We start from the raw sequence: 17,685 nt of genomic DNA on the forward strand, positions 1-17,685 counted from the left end.
TCAACAGGCGTTGATCATCAGTATGAGTGGACATCTTCCTTACATACATCACCAGATGTGCCTGAGGGCAGGAGTTTCCTTTATACTTCTCAAATTCAGGCAGCTTGAACTTAGCAGGTACTTTCACATTGGGAACAAGGCAAAGATCATGCACATTCTTTCCAAACAATTCTTTCCCACGGAGAGCTTTCATCTCTTTCTGCAGTTCTTCAAACTGATCTTGGAAACCATCCATTCTGTCATGAATTTCACTTGGAGCAGCATCATAAATGGGCTCTAGGACAAAAGCAATAGTATGAACAACAGGGGACGTGTTGATCATAACAGGAGTCAACGGGCGAGTCATCTCAGGAATAGACAAATAACCTTCAGGCATGCCCCAGGGATATCCATTAGGCATACGTTGCTGAGTAGCACCAACAGGAACAGCAGGAATTGTTGTAGCAGCAATTTCAGAAATCACAGTGGTCTGACCCTGAGCTTGGGCATTGGGAGGATGAACCTGATTCTGATTCTGAGCAGCCATCAATGTCTCAACCAGAGCAGTGAGACGATCCACACTAGATCTCAAAGTAACAACCTCTTCGCGTAGCTCACGATTCTCTTGTTCAAGACCTTCCATCTTCTTCTTGCAGTTAGCTCGAGTATTATACCGGTGAGACAGCTTGATTCTATATGAAGAACACTGAATAAGACCTCGGGAATACTCTCGGAAGCAAGACCAAAATGCAGAATGATGCATGAAATGCAATGCAAATGTTTTTTATATTTGGTTTTCAAGGAACTTTAAGACATTAATTGTAAACATTAGCAAAAAACATAAAACATAACAATATTCTTCATTAATAATAGAAAAGCTTACAAAAGGAATCAAAGATCCAAAATTACAAAACAAAGGAAAAGCTAAAAACTAGAAGGGAACACTTCTGATGAAAATCCAACTCCTTTCTGCAGCTTCCTACGGAGCTTCTCCAACTCATCTTCATAAAAGGCCTTCAAATGAGCATTCTCGACCATCAGCTTATCAGCAACTTCCTTCCATGCAACTGAATCTTCTTGTTGTCTCTTTCGCTTTTCTCCATGTTGTTGAAGTAATTCTTCTTGATGACGGATTTGATCATCCTTTTCCATCAACCAACCATCTTGTATATCAAGCATTTCATCCTTTTCTTTCAAATGTATCTTCAACTCTTTATTTTCCACTTCCAGAGCATAAAACTTCTTCTCCCAAGCGTCTCTTTCCAATCTCATCTTAGCCACGAGCTCTAGATGCCCCTCACTGCTTTCGACAGGAATAGTGGAAGATAATGGTGGAGTAATGGGTAGAGACGGCTCCTCAAGTAAATAAGGCATCTGAAAAGTATGAGCTCTAGCTTGAACCCAATCAGTGTAGTCTTTGAGAGCAACACATTGTTTCGTTCCCAAATGTCTCTTCCTATCAACATGGTGCCAAGCACGCACAAACCGATTTCTCATATCCGAATTTCCATCTTGATTAAGATAGAAGATTCCTGACACAAGAATACTAGCGGGTCGCTCCTTCATGGGGTAACAAAATTGACGCCTTGCAAGAATGGGGTTGTAGGTAATTCCTCCTTGTATACCAAGAAGAGGTACATTAGGGAATTCTCCACAACTATCAATAATCTCACCAATGTCATAAGCAGGATTGTACCAATGGATATTCCCATTAGTAAGAGGCATGATCTTTTGGGACCATGAGAGACCATCAGGATTGTTAAAGAAACTCTTAGTCTGAGGTAAGTGCGAAATAAACCACTTATAGAGCAAAGGAGTGCAACAATTGATAAGTCCACCTTTCTTATCAGTCCTATGGTGAATGGAATGATAAGTATCCCCAAGCAAAGTAGGTAAAGGATTCCCAATCATGAAGATCCGAATAGTATTAACATCGAAAAAATTATCAATGTTGGGAAAGAGTATCAAACCATAGATGAGCAAGGCTAGGAATGTCTAAAAAGCAATCATACTTCCTTTACTAGCCAACATAGAAGCCTTTCCAATCAAGAACTTAGAAGTCAACCCCCAAATTCCTCCTTTTTTGGTCATGTTTGCTTTCACATCTGATATTTTCAACTGAAGAAGTTCTGCTATCTCATCAACCTGAGGCTCTTTCTCCAGACCACTAAACGGTATGTCATTCGTAACTGGCAAACCAATCCAATAAGAATACTCCTCCAAAGTGGGCATAAGTTAATAATCAGGAAAGGTGAAACAATGATAAACCGGGTCATAAAACTGCATACGAGTCTCAAGAATCCCCTTTTCCACTTTGGTCTTCAAGATAGAGATCAATTTCCCATAACGGTTTTTGAAGTTGTCAAGATTAGGAACCAAAGTTGCTAGCTCTTTCAATTCTTTTGCACTTGAATTCCGGAAAGTGTACTTCTTGATGCTTCTCTTTTGATCCATGGTACCTGTGATGTTTACAAAGAATGTCTCTAAGTTCCTTGAAAACCATTTGTGAATGTCATTTTTATGAATGCATGAATGCATGGTTTATGCATCAATCACAATCAAGAGCACACAAGATCACAACAAATCACACAAAATCACACAGTCCAGGTTCTTAGGTTCGACGTCACGAGCATGGAGCCATGGGTCTACCCATCCCACAAGGCGTGATCTAAGGAGTTTTGTACCTGCCAATCGGGTTCTACAAAGGTTCCCAGAGTTTTCAATCTTCTATCGGATATTACCGACATGCACAATTGCTCATGGGTGCCAACAATATGCCTAAAAAGACCTCGTCTGAGCGTAGTATCGCATGACAACAAGCTCAAATTGGTACTTGATCTTGTTTCTGCACTACATCCTAAAAAGGCTTAGATTGGTTAAAAGGGTTCTAGGCCATTCAGCTTCTACGGACACTCACTATTGAAAGTAACAGCGTTATCACGATGGTTCGTAACAACCTCTACTACCTTCCATGAGGCCTCCACTGATTGGGGTTCCACCATATGACGCTCATGGTAAGGATTGCTACTGACATGCGACTATTGGTCTTACCACCTCCTATCTCAAGTTACTCACCAAAGTTCGGGTTAGAACTTTATCTCATCACAGAGGAACCATCGAGCACCAAAAAGAAAAAAAAAGAAGATAAACAAACAAAGCACACAACAGTATATACAGATAAAACACACAGATAAACAAAAAATAGGCTTAACACACTTAAAACTGGATCCCCAGTGAAGTCGCCATTTTTCTGTAGCGGGGAAAATCTGATATCGAAGCCATAGGATTGACTCGAATCAATATTTCAGTGAAAGTCGCCACCGCGCTTTATTGTTTCCAAAGGAAAAGGGAAAAGAACGAATAAAACCCAAAGTTTGTTTTTTTTTAAAAACAAGAAAGAAGAGATCTTAGGTACGGGTGTTGATTATATGAGGGGAAGGTTTTAAGCACCCCTACTATCTGTGGTACTCCACAGGAACCTTTTTGAAAATCTGTGTCGTGTGTGCTAAAAAACGGTTTGTTTTATTTTTAAAATAAGCTCGGCAAAGCGTTAAGCTTTGTGCCTACATACCTCCTCGGTACAATGGAGAAGTCAGAGCTAATGTAGTTCCGCTTTAAAGGGAAAACATTTTTAAAATGAATAAACACTTTATTGTCGTTGGAGAGAAATACTCAGCCATTGATCTTGAGCATGAGAACAAACGAGTTCTTTGCATCGCTAATGAAAGAAGGGCTCCAACTCGGATAAAATCGACGAGTATGCCACTAGCTCTCTCACTCAGAAAAGATCTCATTATATCAATCAATTTCAAAATCGTGGGGTATAACCACTCGTTTCGACAATTAACAGCGTCTAAACTTTTGAAGAAAAAGAGGAAGAGGCCACTAAGGGCAAAAGATATTTTAAAGAAAACGTTTTGAAAATGATTGCAAACATAAGAAGGTTTTGGAAAAAGGTAGAAGATTTTGAAAATTTAAGAAGTGGGAGGAGATGAAGAGGCTAACCTAGTGCATAAAATAAAAGCTAAGGAAAGAAACGGTCTAACCGAAATAAGAAGCCAACACTTGACATTATGAGTCAAGGTAGATTTCCCATCCTTTGGAATATCAATACTAAACAATCACATTACCACTTGGGGATCCAGATGAACTTATTATCTTAGCACCATTTCGCATTAAGCACATTAAAATTCTGACGAAAATCGGGCAGAGTAACGGCTGTTTTCGGGTAAAATCATATCGATGCCTTGGAATTAACCATCAAGGGCTTTCAAGGAAATACCTGCATACATAAATAGACAACAATCCAATGCCAGACAGACAGAATAACAACAGAGTAACAACAGAATAAGGGTCCAGAGGTGCTAGGTCCATAAGTCCAAATCTCCATAATGCTCGGGATAGTAACCAATAGTCCAAAAGAGAGCCTTAGGTGTTTTTTTAGATTTTTGTTATTTATTAGTGTTTTAGCATAAAAGTAAAGTATGGTCCAAGTGGACAAAAGAAAAATAGCGGAAACATAAACATATGCCCAAATGGACAAAGAGAAAATAGCGGAATTATAAACGTCCAAATGGACAAAGAGAAAATGGCGGAATGTAAATATGATGAAATGATAAAATAAAGCGATAAAGCAAGAAATATAAAGAGCAATATAATAAATTGCGGAAATTAAAGTCAATTGTTAGATGTTAAAGATAACCATCTTGAAACTTGTCAAGTATGTTATCAAAGTTAGTAATTAAGATCGATGGTGAGTGAAGGATGTACTCGGATTTAAATTCAATAGAAATTTATCAGAAGCTTGATAAAATCATAGCGACTACACGATAAACCTCCATAAGTCTTAAATCAACCGCATACAATTCTCTTCCATATTTGATCTTTTTTTATTCGGGACACGAAATATTGCGCTATGTTAAGCAGATCGCCAAGTGATTTATGTAGAAATCACCCTACAACGAGGCCGGTCAAAACTTTATGTGCTAATGCATGCGAGAGAAGTGATATGTAGATCACTCTCCGAAAGCAATACCGCACGAAAAGAAAAATGGTGAGTGATCTAGTCTTTACCAAGAATCCATAAGAATTCTCAAGGTATTAAGACTTTCATCGATCAAAATAAAGAGTAACAAAAGATGGAACCACATTAAAAGCTCCTTTCATCCATAATTTCAATCACATAATTTTGCGGATTTGGATTCTCATCCTATCGACGCCCTAAGTCCATTGAAATTAGAGAGAAATTAGGCCTCTAACTTGTGATTCAAAGAAAATATCAAAAGAATGGAGTAGAAGATGAGTTAGAACCAAAAACAAGTCAAAAACCACAAAAATCAGCATTCTGCCTAGTGTAAATCGATTTGCACAGAGTGTAAATCGATTTGCATAACTCTGTTTTCAAAATCTGCCCAGTTTTCAGTTGTGTAAATCGATTTGCATAACTCTGTTTTCAAAATCTGCGCAGTTTTCAGTTGTGTAAATCGATTTGCACAAGATGTAAATCGATTTGCACAACACAGTTTTCAAAAAAACAGCAAATAAAGAGAAGAAAACTTGTTTAAACATAAAACCAAACACCTTGTGATCTTGGATCAATTTGTGCACGAAAATGTATCAAGTAAGCAAGCAAAACTCATCAATGTAGCACCAAAGGTGCATCAAGCATAAACAACAATGGATCACATCTTGAATTATGGAATGGATCTAGAATTTTACCAAATCTTTCACAAACTTTGAATCTTCTTCAAGAACACACAACCACAAGCTTTGATCTCTCACAATTGATGAAGAAAAGGTAGTGTTTATGTTGAGGTTTAGCTCTAAATTAGTGAGGTTCAAGATGTGGCTCACTAATTTTATGGAAGAAGAAAAGAGCTTTAAGTGAGGGGTTTGGAAGAGGTGAGGAGAGAAAGAGCAAGAGTTTTCTTGGCTATCAAAGCTTGAAAAATGAAGAGGGGAGTGCCTCAATTTATAGCACTTAGGCTTGGGAAATTTTGTGGCTTGGAGTTAGGATTGGAAAATAGAATTAGGCTTGGGAAATGGTTTTGGAGCCAAAAATGAAATCCAATGGTCTTGATGCAATCACATGAGGGTCTATGATTAAATGATGTAGGTAATCAAATACAAGAGCTAAGTCATGCTTCCCATGCTTGCAAATGATGTCAACACTTCAAAAAGCTGAAATTTGCCTTCATTTTTCCAAATCCGCACTGGTGCAATCGATTTGCATCTTATGCAAATCTATTTACATAGCTGAAAAAGGCAAAATCTGGGGCAAAAACAGTTATGCAAATCGATTGCTGTCTTATGCAAATCGATTTGCACTGATGGCAGAAGCAAATCTGGTGCAGAAACAGTTGTGTAAATCGATTTACACCTTATGCAAATCGATTTGCATAGTGAAAATGTTGAAAAATGCTCCTTTTGATGGATGTTTTGACTTGATACCTACAAAACACAAACATACAAAAGCACAAGGCAATATTTTTGGTATTTTGGTTAGTAGAATAATATATACAAGACTAAAACATGGGTGCTCGATGATTCCCTTGCAGATGGATTGAGCACAACATCACTGGTAGAACTCTAAGTTAAAACTTCTTGATTGATGATTGGTATGCAAATGATGTGTGATCTTAGGGTCAAAAATTGGAGTATGACACTATTGTAATCCAATCTCTCACTAATTCCTAAATGTCATAACTAATAATAGTTACTATGATTTGTTCATCATGTCACGTTGATTCTTCCATGTTGCTTGTATTGTAAGAAACTACATCTTGTAACAAGATGTACGATTATAAGCATAACTTCCTTTGAAATGACTTATAAGCACAATATTTAATGCTCTAATTTATTATTCCTTAAGAACAACTTAGATTGACTAAATATTTTATTAAAATTGGATATATTTATTGAATTTTATTTATAGCTTATTGTGTGCGGATCTGATGAAATTGAATTAAATTTTATTGATAATACTAAAATTTTTAATTAGTTGTATTTTAATGAGAGAGAAAAGAATATGTACCGATAGTGTAAAATGGTTTTATATTATTAATCAATGACTTAGTATGTATTATGTCAAATCAAACTGAAAATTTAAATAATTTATATAACACGACAGAATAATATATTCTCATTAAATGACAGGGTAGAATTTATTTACACCATCTGCATCTCTCTATGTATGTCCATTAAACTCTTGTAATAATAACTACTTTGTTATGAAGTTTACTATATTTAGTAAGCACATCTGAATTGTGTCTCTCTATGTATGTCCATTAAACTCTTGTAATAATAACTACTTTGTTATGAAGTTTACTATATTTACTAAGCACATCTGATTTATGTAAAACACAAATATGAAATATACTTTATTATTTAATTAAATTGTTTAATAAAGTGTTAAATACTATTTCCTTGTTGAATCAAGACTTGATGCAATTTCTATTTAAGACATGCGGGTTGATTCACTTTTCTCATATCATTCCATCCCTTTTACGTTCTTGCTTCTCCTTTATCCAAAGATGGTGCTAAAAGGGAAACTTATTTCTGAACTTGGGATCAAAGCAGCCACTGACAAGTGCTTCAAATACTTGGCAACACAACTTCATGAATTGCAAAACCATTGTGAAAGAGTTCATCATACCAAGCTGCACGAAGGTGAAGACTGGCATGACACTGATAGAGTTAAGCACTGGACTTATGTCATAGGTAACTATATTTCTTACTCAATTATATAATATTGTCAATAAAATCATTTGTTTGACTTAGATCTTGTTTGTTAGTGCTCAAACTAGAGGTTTCCTTTTAAATATCTGACTGGCTTACCAACTCAGATTGATTGGTGGAGAGTTTATATAAAAAGGTAGGTAATAGCCTCCATGCCTCCTTATAGAAATATTCTTGGGTAGGTTCAATTCCTTTGTGTGTTCGCTTTCCTTGATTATACTTGTTTTCGGTCAGATGTTTTGAGATTGTGGAGAACATGAGGGAGCCTGGTCTTGGGATCTCAAATTGAAGAGATGACTCTTTGTTTGGGAGCTTGAGATTTTGAAAAATCATATCATAGCATTTTAAAAACTATTTTACTCTTTTTAAACATGATGATCTTTTTTTTTATTTTATACTTTAATTTATAAATTTATGACATTTTAAACAATTAATTTATAAATATCAGAAATTATATTATTTAATGTATATAATATAAGGAGTTCATATAGAATAAATAATTTAAAGCCAAGTATTTAACGTTAATTTATTAAAATTAAAATAAAAAATTTAAGTATTGTTTTAATGATTTAACCGATCATTAAATTGGTAAGGGTACTGATTCAAACACAATCTGTGAGTCAGAGACTTGGTCATATATAATAATTTTAGTTTTTTTCACAGTGAAGTCATAGTCCTCTATCTGAAGATTTTCCCCTTAAAAATTTATCATCTAGCCTTATCCATCATCGCGGTCTTTTCTGCTTGTGTTAGTCATACAAGCATCAATGACTCGCCCTTCAATGCTTCAATAAATTCTCTCGAGTTAATATTGTTTATATTGTTTGCGTCTTTAATTTTCACAACCAAAAATTGCAGTCTCTAGAAAACTTCTCACTTTGCAATTTAGAATGCATGGTGCTGACTTGTAAACAAAATTCCTTAAGCCCATGTTAGATGCCATTTATTGTGATATTGATGTATTGTATCACACCAATACACTTGACTTGTAGGGAAAAATCACAACAGTAACCAAAATAAGTGGCTTTTAGCAAAAATAACTATATATGCAATAAACACGACTTATCTTATTAGAAGAAGAGAAAAGACAAGAAACACAATAACATGTTTACTCAGTTCAATCAAATGATCTACTTAGAAGGAGAGAGTAGCTCTCAGATTCAATATACTTCCAAAAAAAATTTATAAAATATTAAAATAGAGTTACAAGAAAGCAATCTCTTAAGTTCCCAAGAACAAACCACATTTTCTATTCAAGTGTTTTCCAATCTTTTCAATTCTCTATATATGAATCACGCAAGTCCAAAGTGTTTTGAAGTGTTTATCTCTCCCCCTTAGATATCTCCAAGGGTTTTCTAGATTTCGAAAACACAATCCTTGAAATTTATCCTTGTCTCTCTAAGAATACCACTATGATTTCCAAACCATTATCTCTGTCTTTAGCTCTAAAATTCTAAAGGCTTTTAAGTTAAGAATGGTGGATATACTTATTTATAATTATAGAAATACAATACATACATAACAGGCCTAAAACACAACCTATTAACAAATTGATCCACAACTCAAAACAAACAAGTCGGTTATATGAAAATGGCCTGGACCACATCCGGTACTCGAAAAACCCAAATCGCTGGCCGGATACTAGACCATTGTCGGTCTCCGTCGTCTTCCAAGCTAATTTCTGGTTTATGGAATCTTAAAATATGATTTATTAAGGAGTACCACTAGTCCTGGACCCACATGAAGGATGTCGTGTACTCATATCAGCTTTTTCTTCTCTTATTTCGCTTTCTTTGCTACAGGATAATTTGCATCTGGTGATTCTTTTTTAACTTGGTATATTCCTACAACCACGAAGGCGATGGTGACTTTGTTTTTAACCTTTGGTTTGTTCATATAGATATATGGATTTTTTTTATTTGTAGGTCACATTGGGTTTTGGATTCCATTGTGATATAGATCTATGGGTTTGTTTTAGATTTGTGGGTCATGACAGGTTTTACTTTTTGTTGTTTCTCTCTTATCAATTGTGTTATGTAGGTTCAAAGCTTTGATTTATGAGTTCACGATATTAAAGAATTTGGAGATGGTCTTATATCCACATCAATCCTTTATGATTGAGTTTAGACTAAGCAGTTATAAATGAAATTGATTTTGTTGTCATCGTGGTGAATTGATTTCCACAACCCATTTGTTTTATACATAAGGTTTATTTATTATTATTATTATTATTATTATTATTATTATTATTATTATTATTATTATTTTTATTATTATTATTATTATTATTATTATTATTATTATTATTATTATTATTATTATTATTATTATTATTATTATTATTATTATTATTATTATTATTATTATTATTATTATTTAGGTTTTGTTTATAAAAATAAGCCCTTATATTTTTCAATAAATCTTATGTATAACGTTTTTATTTTATTTAACTAGTACATGACCCGTGCGTTCGCACGGGTAGGCTCGTCCTTAAGGTGAATAATGTATTAGTAATGCAATATTAGTAGTAGAAATTTGGTTTTAATTTGTTTTCATATTTTTTACAAATATTTGATAAATAATAGAGAGTGTTTAAATTTAAACCAAAAATGTAATAGTAAAACTTAGACACATGTCATGTTGTCATGATGGCATCTACTTAATATAAATTTAAGGTTGTCATGACATAGACAACATAGACACATGTCATGGCATCTACTTAATGTAATAGCAAACATAGACACATGTTATGTTAATAGTTAATTTATCATCAATCCTAAACACATGTCATTTTCATAGCTATTCTAATATCAATCCTAATTTTATTTTTTGAAAATTAATTTTACATTAATAACTAATAATAATATAATATTTCACTAACACTATTAAAAAATTGCTTATTAAAAAAAATCAACTATCACTATTAAATAATAATAATATAATAAACTAACACTAATAAATCTTTTTAATTTTGATTGAAAAATGTTAGATCATAAGATATTGCATTACAAAATGTTAGATCATAAGATATAGCTTTCAAAAAGATTTTCTCATTAATTTTTTAGTTCTATATAATAAAAGTGAGCAAAATTTCTATATAAATTTTAGCATATATATATATATATATATATATATATATATATATATATATATATATATATATATATATATATATATATGAATGATAATAATTTATCATCGTGTAATTTATATATTTTTAGAATATATAGTAAAAATAATGAATATAATTGCAATGGTTTATGTTTAATATATATTAATAATTTATGTTTAGATAAAAAGAAATTAAAAGAATATAGTAATAAAATTAAAGTTATGCATAAATGTATTATAATAAATTGAGAGTTATAAAAGTATTAATGAGAGAATTATATATATTAAGAGTTATAATAAATTAAGTTTTGTAATATAAATTAGTGCTATAAAAGTATAATTGAAAAATGGTAATCGTAGAATTCATAAAGTTTAAACTAATTATAAGAAAGTACTTTTATGTGTTATAAAAATGGGTTATATTTTTATAATAATTTAAAAAATGTTTTAAATTTTTGTAACACTTAAAGCTTAAAGAGTGTGGCTGTATTATTTTGAAGTGTTATCTAAACTTAGCTGATATCAAAGGTTAAGTGTTAGGTGCTTAAAAATGCTTTGAAGAAAATTGGGCAAGTTATGTTGAAATTTGTTACACATATATAATAGGAATGGCATATTAGTATATTATTTTTCGTGAAAACTTGTAGGGAAATCTATTACGTTATCCAATATTTGCAGCATATAGTGTATTATTTGTAGGGAAATGAAAAATGTGTACATGTAAAATACTTGAAGAATAATATTTGCAGTACTGCTTTTGCAATATATTTCCTCATGCAAATGTATTATTTATAATAGATGGTCATATTAAATGTGTACATGTCAAGGACTTAAACAATTCTTGGAATATTATTTTCTAAGCTACAGTGTCGTGTTGTTATATCAACCGATTTTCGAGGAAATCAAGTACGTAATCATCAGGATACGGCGTTGGCTTAAACTCTTGTAAGCTCCTCTTTTTTTTTGTTGTAATTGTTTCTCATGAGAAGGTTATAAGCCAACTACTTAAAAGACAAATGGGCTTCAATGTAACAGTATAATGTTGAAACTAAACATAATGTATAACTTATCTTTCAACCTGAGTGTGGCATCTTGTGTAATAGGTCTTTTGCAATTACTTCCTTTTTGGGACATTTCCTTCACAAAAAATAAGATAATAGAATTTATTGAGTCACTGATTAATATTAGTTCTGAAAGTGGTGCTTGAAAATTCTCCACCATTTAATGCTTTGTCATGAAAGCAAATGGATTCAACCTAAAGAGTTTGTAATCGTTGCAGTTGAGGGTAGGAGTGATTATAATCATTTCAAAATTATTCAGAAAGATATTAAATGTCATTCATTAAATGCCATATTATGTTTTGTTCATACTGCAAGTAAGGGTTTATTGATATGGCATATATGCAAAAAGAAAATAAATGCTATACATTAAAAGCCATATATGCAGAAAGATATGGGACAAATATTCCAAAGATGCAAAAGTTACAACTCCTAAAGAGAAAAACCTTCTTGCCAGGGTGATAAAGGTTGAAGAAATATAAAAGGGTGAAAGAAAAGAAATATAAAAGGGTTGCTTGCAGTATGTCAAGAGATCCTTTAATATTTTACAGTCAAGGGACAAAACCTTCTTGCTTGTAAGAAGAGACATATGTCAAGAGATCCTTTAATATTTTACAGTCAAGGGACAAATATTCCAAAGATGTAATGGTTGAAGAAATATAAAAGGGTGAAAGAAAAGAAACATACCATTCATCAGCCAAAGTGAGGTTAACACAAGCCTTCTTGCCAGCACCAGCCACTTGAGTCCTACCAACATGCTGGACAGAACCTATGACATCTGCACGACACGTCAAAAAATTAACTAAGTTGAGAAATATAGCATTGTTAAATAGCAAGAGCAGAGTTGGAAGAAAACGAACCAAATAGGCTATCACCATCGAAGTTTCCATTTACAAAATCTGAGAAAGACTTGAAAAGGAAACAATATGGTGGAATCTCAGGGATGTTAATGAAAGTGAGTGTCGGTTAAAAAACAGCTTGTACTTGTTGTCATAAACCTTCAAAGGCATGTCATTAAGCAAAGTCTCACCATCATATATCATGTATTTCATATATCATGTATGTCTTAGTCTCCTGCAAGGTCTTCTTCCAGACTTCAAGTTCTCTTGACCGAGTAATAACATGGATTTGCTGAGCCTAAAATCAACAATGTACAGAATAAGTAGCAAAAGTGTGCTACTGCAGTTGGCTTATATTGAATGAATGAAATGAATCGGGAATACAATGTACAATACCTTTGCATCTTGAATAATAGCTTCGACGTGCTGCTGACCATTACCTTCCTTAACTGTTCAAACACCGACGACATGATCAACTATTTTCCATACGTTTTGTTCGGGTATCAATCAAATATAAAAAAAAAATTGAAGCTTGTTTTTGTTGTAGTTAAAAATCGAAACTTTAATGGTAAAAACAACAATGAAAAGGCATTCTAAAAAATCGACACTTCAATGATACAAACGAAAAAATGAATCTTGTTTTTATTGTAGTTAAAAATCAAAACTTTAATGGTAAAAACAACAATAAAAGAACAAAAGTACAACATTTGAAACCTCAAAAGTTTGAAAACCTAACAAACTAAAATATTGAATTTTATGGTACAATAGAAACTTGGAGGCTGATAAAGGAAGTCTTACCCAGGAAAAATGAGGATGAAACACGACGAGGAAGCTGGGGTGGAGAAGTGAGGGCGGACAAGGAAGTTGGGGTTGAAGAAGGAATATGTGATGGAAATGGAGAAATGAAAGGGAAAGATGCAGAGAGAGAAGGAAAAGGCATAAGGGGATGGGTTTGAAGAAATGAATAGAGATAGTACTATCAAAGATGAAGAATTGCATAAGGGAGAGTATTACCGATTTTTCTTCAATGGAGGTGTGATGGAAGCCTGGTTTCTGCGCTTGGAAAGGGGTGAGAGAAGACTCGGTTGGAGAATGATGGTTAAAATGCAAAAGAGAGGGAAATATTAAAGGGTTTTGTCTAACGTGTAATAGGGTTTACCCGTGTACCGTATTAACCAATGGATCAAAGGCATAATGAATAGATATTATGGGCAAAGCAAATGCAAAATTGAGAAAGGGGTGCCACTTGGAATAAATGAGAGATATTATTGGTTCATAAGGATTTTGATTTAGCAAATTACCACAATGGGCATTGTTTAGTGCAAATTTTAAAAAGCAAAAAGGGTAAATTAGGGTGTTAATAGGCATATTCTAATCTTAGTTAGGTAGTTGATTAAACATCCCATCAATACAGATGGCAAGGTACACACAAGTTATGACACTCTTGAAGAAATTGATGAGAAGAACAAAAAACTGCGTTATAATCTGTTCGGTGGAGATATTGGTGAGCATTATAAGGTGTTTAAACTCACCATTGAACTAATTGATAAGAGTGATGGTAGTGGTGCTATTAAATGGATAATTGATTTTGAGAAGATCAATGAGAATATTGACCCTCCTAATGGTTGGATGGACTACGTTACCAATGTTACTAAAGATCTTGATGCTCATCTTGTCAAGCCATAGAGCTCCATACGCTATAAATAAATAAATAAAAAGTGACAAATAAGTACTCATGGTTTAGTGCAAGAGGTTGGTTATGGATATAATTAGGGATAAATAAATTCTTGGTCCTTATAAATCTTGTAGTTTCATTTTTAGTTTCTCTTAGGTTTTGACAACGGTTTTAGCTGGTTTTGACAACGATTTTTTCTTATAAACCGTTGCCTAAAAGCAGGTAGAGACTAAGAATAAAAACTACAATAATTATAGAAACCAAAAACTTATTTAACCCGTATAATTATTATGTGTTCGTCTTTATAACTAGTGTGCGATGTGATGTTGTGACAAATAAATCCATACACTATAAATAAATAAAAGATAAAGTGACAAATAAGTACTCATGGCTTAGTGCATGAGGTTGGTTTTGGATATAATTACTATATGTTCGTCTTTATAACTAGTGTATGATGTGATGTTGTTATTGCACATTGTTGCATAAGTACGTTAGTTCTTTTATCTTTTGTTTGTATGGAATAAATGTGTCGGTTAAAGAATGTGTCTTAAATTACTTAAATTTTTCACCTTTATACCATTTTATAAGAAACAAATATCCAATATATCATTCAATTCAACAGATGGAATGGAATGTAATGGACTAGAATGGAATTATGTTCTATTGTTTAGTTTTGTAAAAAATGAATGGAATGAAATTGATAGGAAGATTCCTATCAAGACTATAAAATTAGGGTTTTCTAACTAAAAGGGGAAGAACATTAAAAGTAAAGAAAATTAAAATAAAGACTTTTTCATTTCTTTGCTTGATTCCAAATGTCTCTATGAGACTACAATATATACTACTCTAAATGGATATTAAACCTAAAAGTCCAACAACTATTAAAAGCCCAAACTAAGAATATTCTAGAAGACATCATAATATAAAATAACTCTCAATACATCAAAATACTAATAAAACTCATTTAACTAATAATAAATTACTCTATTAATCTCCCTATCATTTTCATTCTCCCAAATTGGGGTGTATCCAATGGAATGGAATCAATCAATAATATAATTACAATTATGTCCTCAAATTTTTCACTTTTATTAATCGTTCTTATTCTTTATTTCAACTTACGCTTCTATTCTTCTCACTGCAACTCTTCTCCTTCACTTACCTTCTTGCAAAGAGAGTGTCTTTCTTCTTATCTAACACGATACATAATATTTTTTTCTCATTTTTTATGTGTTTTTATTTGTGTGTTAATCTTGATTTATTTTCATGTTTATATTTTTTCAATTTAATTTAAAAATTAGGCATGATATTGTTTTATGTTAATTTCTCTTTTTGTTAAAACCAAAACCTGAAATTATAAATCTTTTGAAATGTATTGGAGACTATTTACGTTTCTGTAGCATATCTAGTGGCTATAAGTAATTTTCGTTACGTTGCTTTCATTTACATTAGCTTGTCATTGTTGAAACTAGTATATTATTAGAATATTATTAGTATAAAAATTCTGAATTGATTTACTATTATTATATTAATAGTATATTATTATATATTATCGTTGATTTACTATAAATTTTTTGAGAAAGAACATTAAATTATATAATTTACTGATATATGATACTGTCATATCTAGTGCTTCAATTGAACGAGCAAAGAACATTATATTGTATATATTAATTTCTTTTGTTAAGTGTTTATCAGGGTAAAAATAGAATAAAAAAATTATAATGCTTCCCGCTCCGTCCAATTTCCAAATAGTGGAATGACATATTAGTTCTGTTCCGTTCTAAAATATCCAAACAATGGAATGAAGTTTATATTCCGTTCCATTCCGCTTCGCTCCATTCCGCTCCGTTAGTTTTAATTTATCCAAACATACCCTATACCCAATTTACAACATTTCGAAACAAAAAGATGGCTTTAAAAACCGTCCAATGAAAGGGCGGAGCCATTGGTTTTTTAGAACATCCGCCCATTGAAAGGGAGGATGTATGCATTTCGATTTTTTTTAAATTTAATATTAAAAATAAGTATATATTAAATTAAATATTAAAATTAAATATTAAAATTAATATTAAAATATGAATATATATTAAAATAAATATTAAAAATAAATATATATTAAAATAAATATTATAAATAATATTAAAAACAAACATATATTAAAAATGAATATATATTAGAATAAATATTATAATTTATAATAAATAAATATTAATGAATAATTTAAATTTATTTAGATGTACATATATATTTTAATTAATTAAATTTTTATTTTTTAAGTACATTTCCGCCACTGCAATTAGCGGATATTTTAATTATTTTATTACTTTAGTACACCTCTGGCCCTGCAATTGGCGAATGCTTTGTTTATTTTATTATTTAAGTACAGATCCACCATTGTAATTGGCGGAACCTTTGATTATTTTATTATTTTATTTCAGCTCTGGCACTTCAGTTGCTAATGCTTTGATTATTTTATTATTTAAGTACAGCTCTGCCACTACAAATGGCAAAGCCTTTGATTATTTTAATATAGCTCCAACACTGATATAAATATAGGTGTTTTATACAATATATACCTGTCAAAGTTGTAGGTAACATTGCTCTCAATAATTCTTTGTTCTTACAAGATGTTTTACACATTCCAACAGTTCATGTGAACCTCATTTTAGTAGGAAAACTACTCATTAACCCTCATCTAGAATTGATCTTTGATGCTCATCACTTTTCCATTCAAGATACTAAGCAATCCAAGATGATTAGTGAGGATAATCTCATTTCAGGTTTATACATCCATAAAGTTGATGATGATGAGTAGATAACTAATTTCCCTTCCTCATGTAATTTTGTTTCTTCCATCAATAATGCCAAATTGTGGCACCATAGGCTTGGGCACTTGTCTGATTCCATGTTAAAGACTACTAGCCATAAGATTCCTTTTAATGTACCTTTTGTTATCAATTCAAATAAATGTACCATATTTCCTTTAGCCAAACTCAAAACATTACCTTTTTAATGCAATAATCATGCAGAAAGCTTTGATTTTCACAATTGTTGATGATTTCAATCAATTTACTTGGATTTACTTGTTAACCAACAAATGTGATGCTCTTATGAAGATTCAACAATTCTTTCACTTAGCCAAGACTTAATTTGGAAAAATAATCAAAGCTATGAAAACTGATAATGCTAAAGAGCTAGCTATGACCAAGTTTCTTTAGAACAAGGCATTATTCATCAACTAGTTTGTCCTTACATACATGAACAAAATTTAGTTGTGGAAAGG

At 32.1% G+C, this 17,685-nt stretch overlaps 1 protein-coding gene and 1 long non-coding RNA gene across 2 annotated transcripts; one reads left to right on the forward strand and one right to left on the reverse strand.

Moving 5' to 3' along the window:
• The first annotated feature begins 7,440 nt into the window (after positions 1–7,440).
• Positions 7,441–14,456, forward strand: LOC131637766 (major latex protein 146-like). Its single transcript, XM_058908337.1, has 2 exons — positions 7,441–7,698; positions 14,139–14,456. The coding sequence occupies exons 1-2, from the start codon at positions 7,443–7,445 to the stop codon at positions 14,408–14,410; spliced, it is 528 nt and encodes a 175-aa protein (XP_058764320.1). The 5' UTR covers positions 7,441–7,442; the 3' UTR covers positions 14,411–14,456.
• On the reverse strand, positions 12,529–13,878 carry LOC131637767 (uncharacterized). Its single transcript, XR_009294474.1, has 4 exons — positions 13,523–13,878; positions 13,121–13,173; positions 12,746–13,022; positions 12,529–12,663 (listed from the first exon to the last, which is right to left on the reverse strand). It is a non-coding gene; the product is annotated as an uncharacterized LOC131637767 (long non-coding RNA).
• Positions 14,457–17,685: the final 3,229 nt, after the last annotated feature.

The sequence above is a fragment of the Vicia villosa genome, unplaced genomic scaffold (genome assembly GCF_029867415.1).
Source record: "Vicia villosa cultivar HV-30 ecotype Madison, WI unplaced genomic scaffold, Vvil1.0 ctg.002082F_1_1, whole genome shotgun sequence".
Lineage (NCBI taxonomy): Eukaryota > Viridiplantae > Streptophyta > Magnoliopsida > Fabales > Fabaceae > Vicia > Vicia villosa.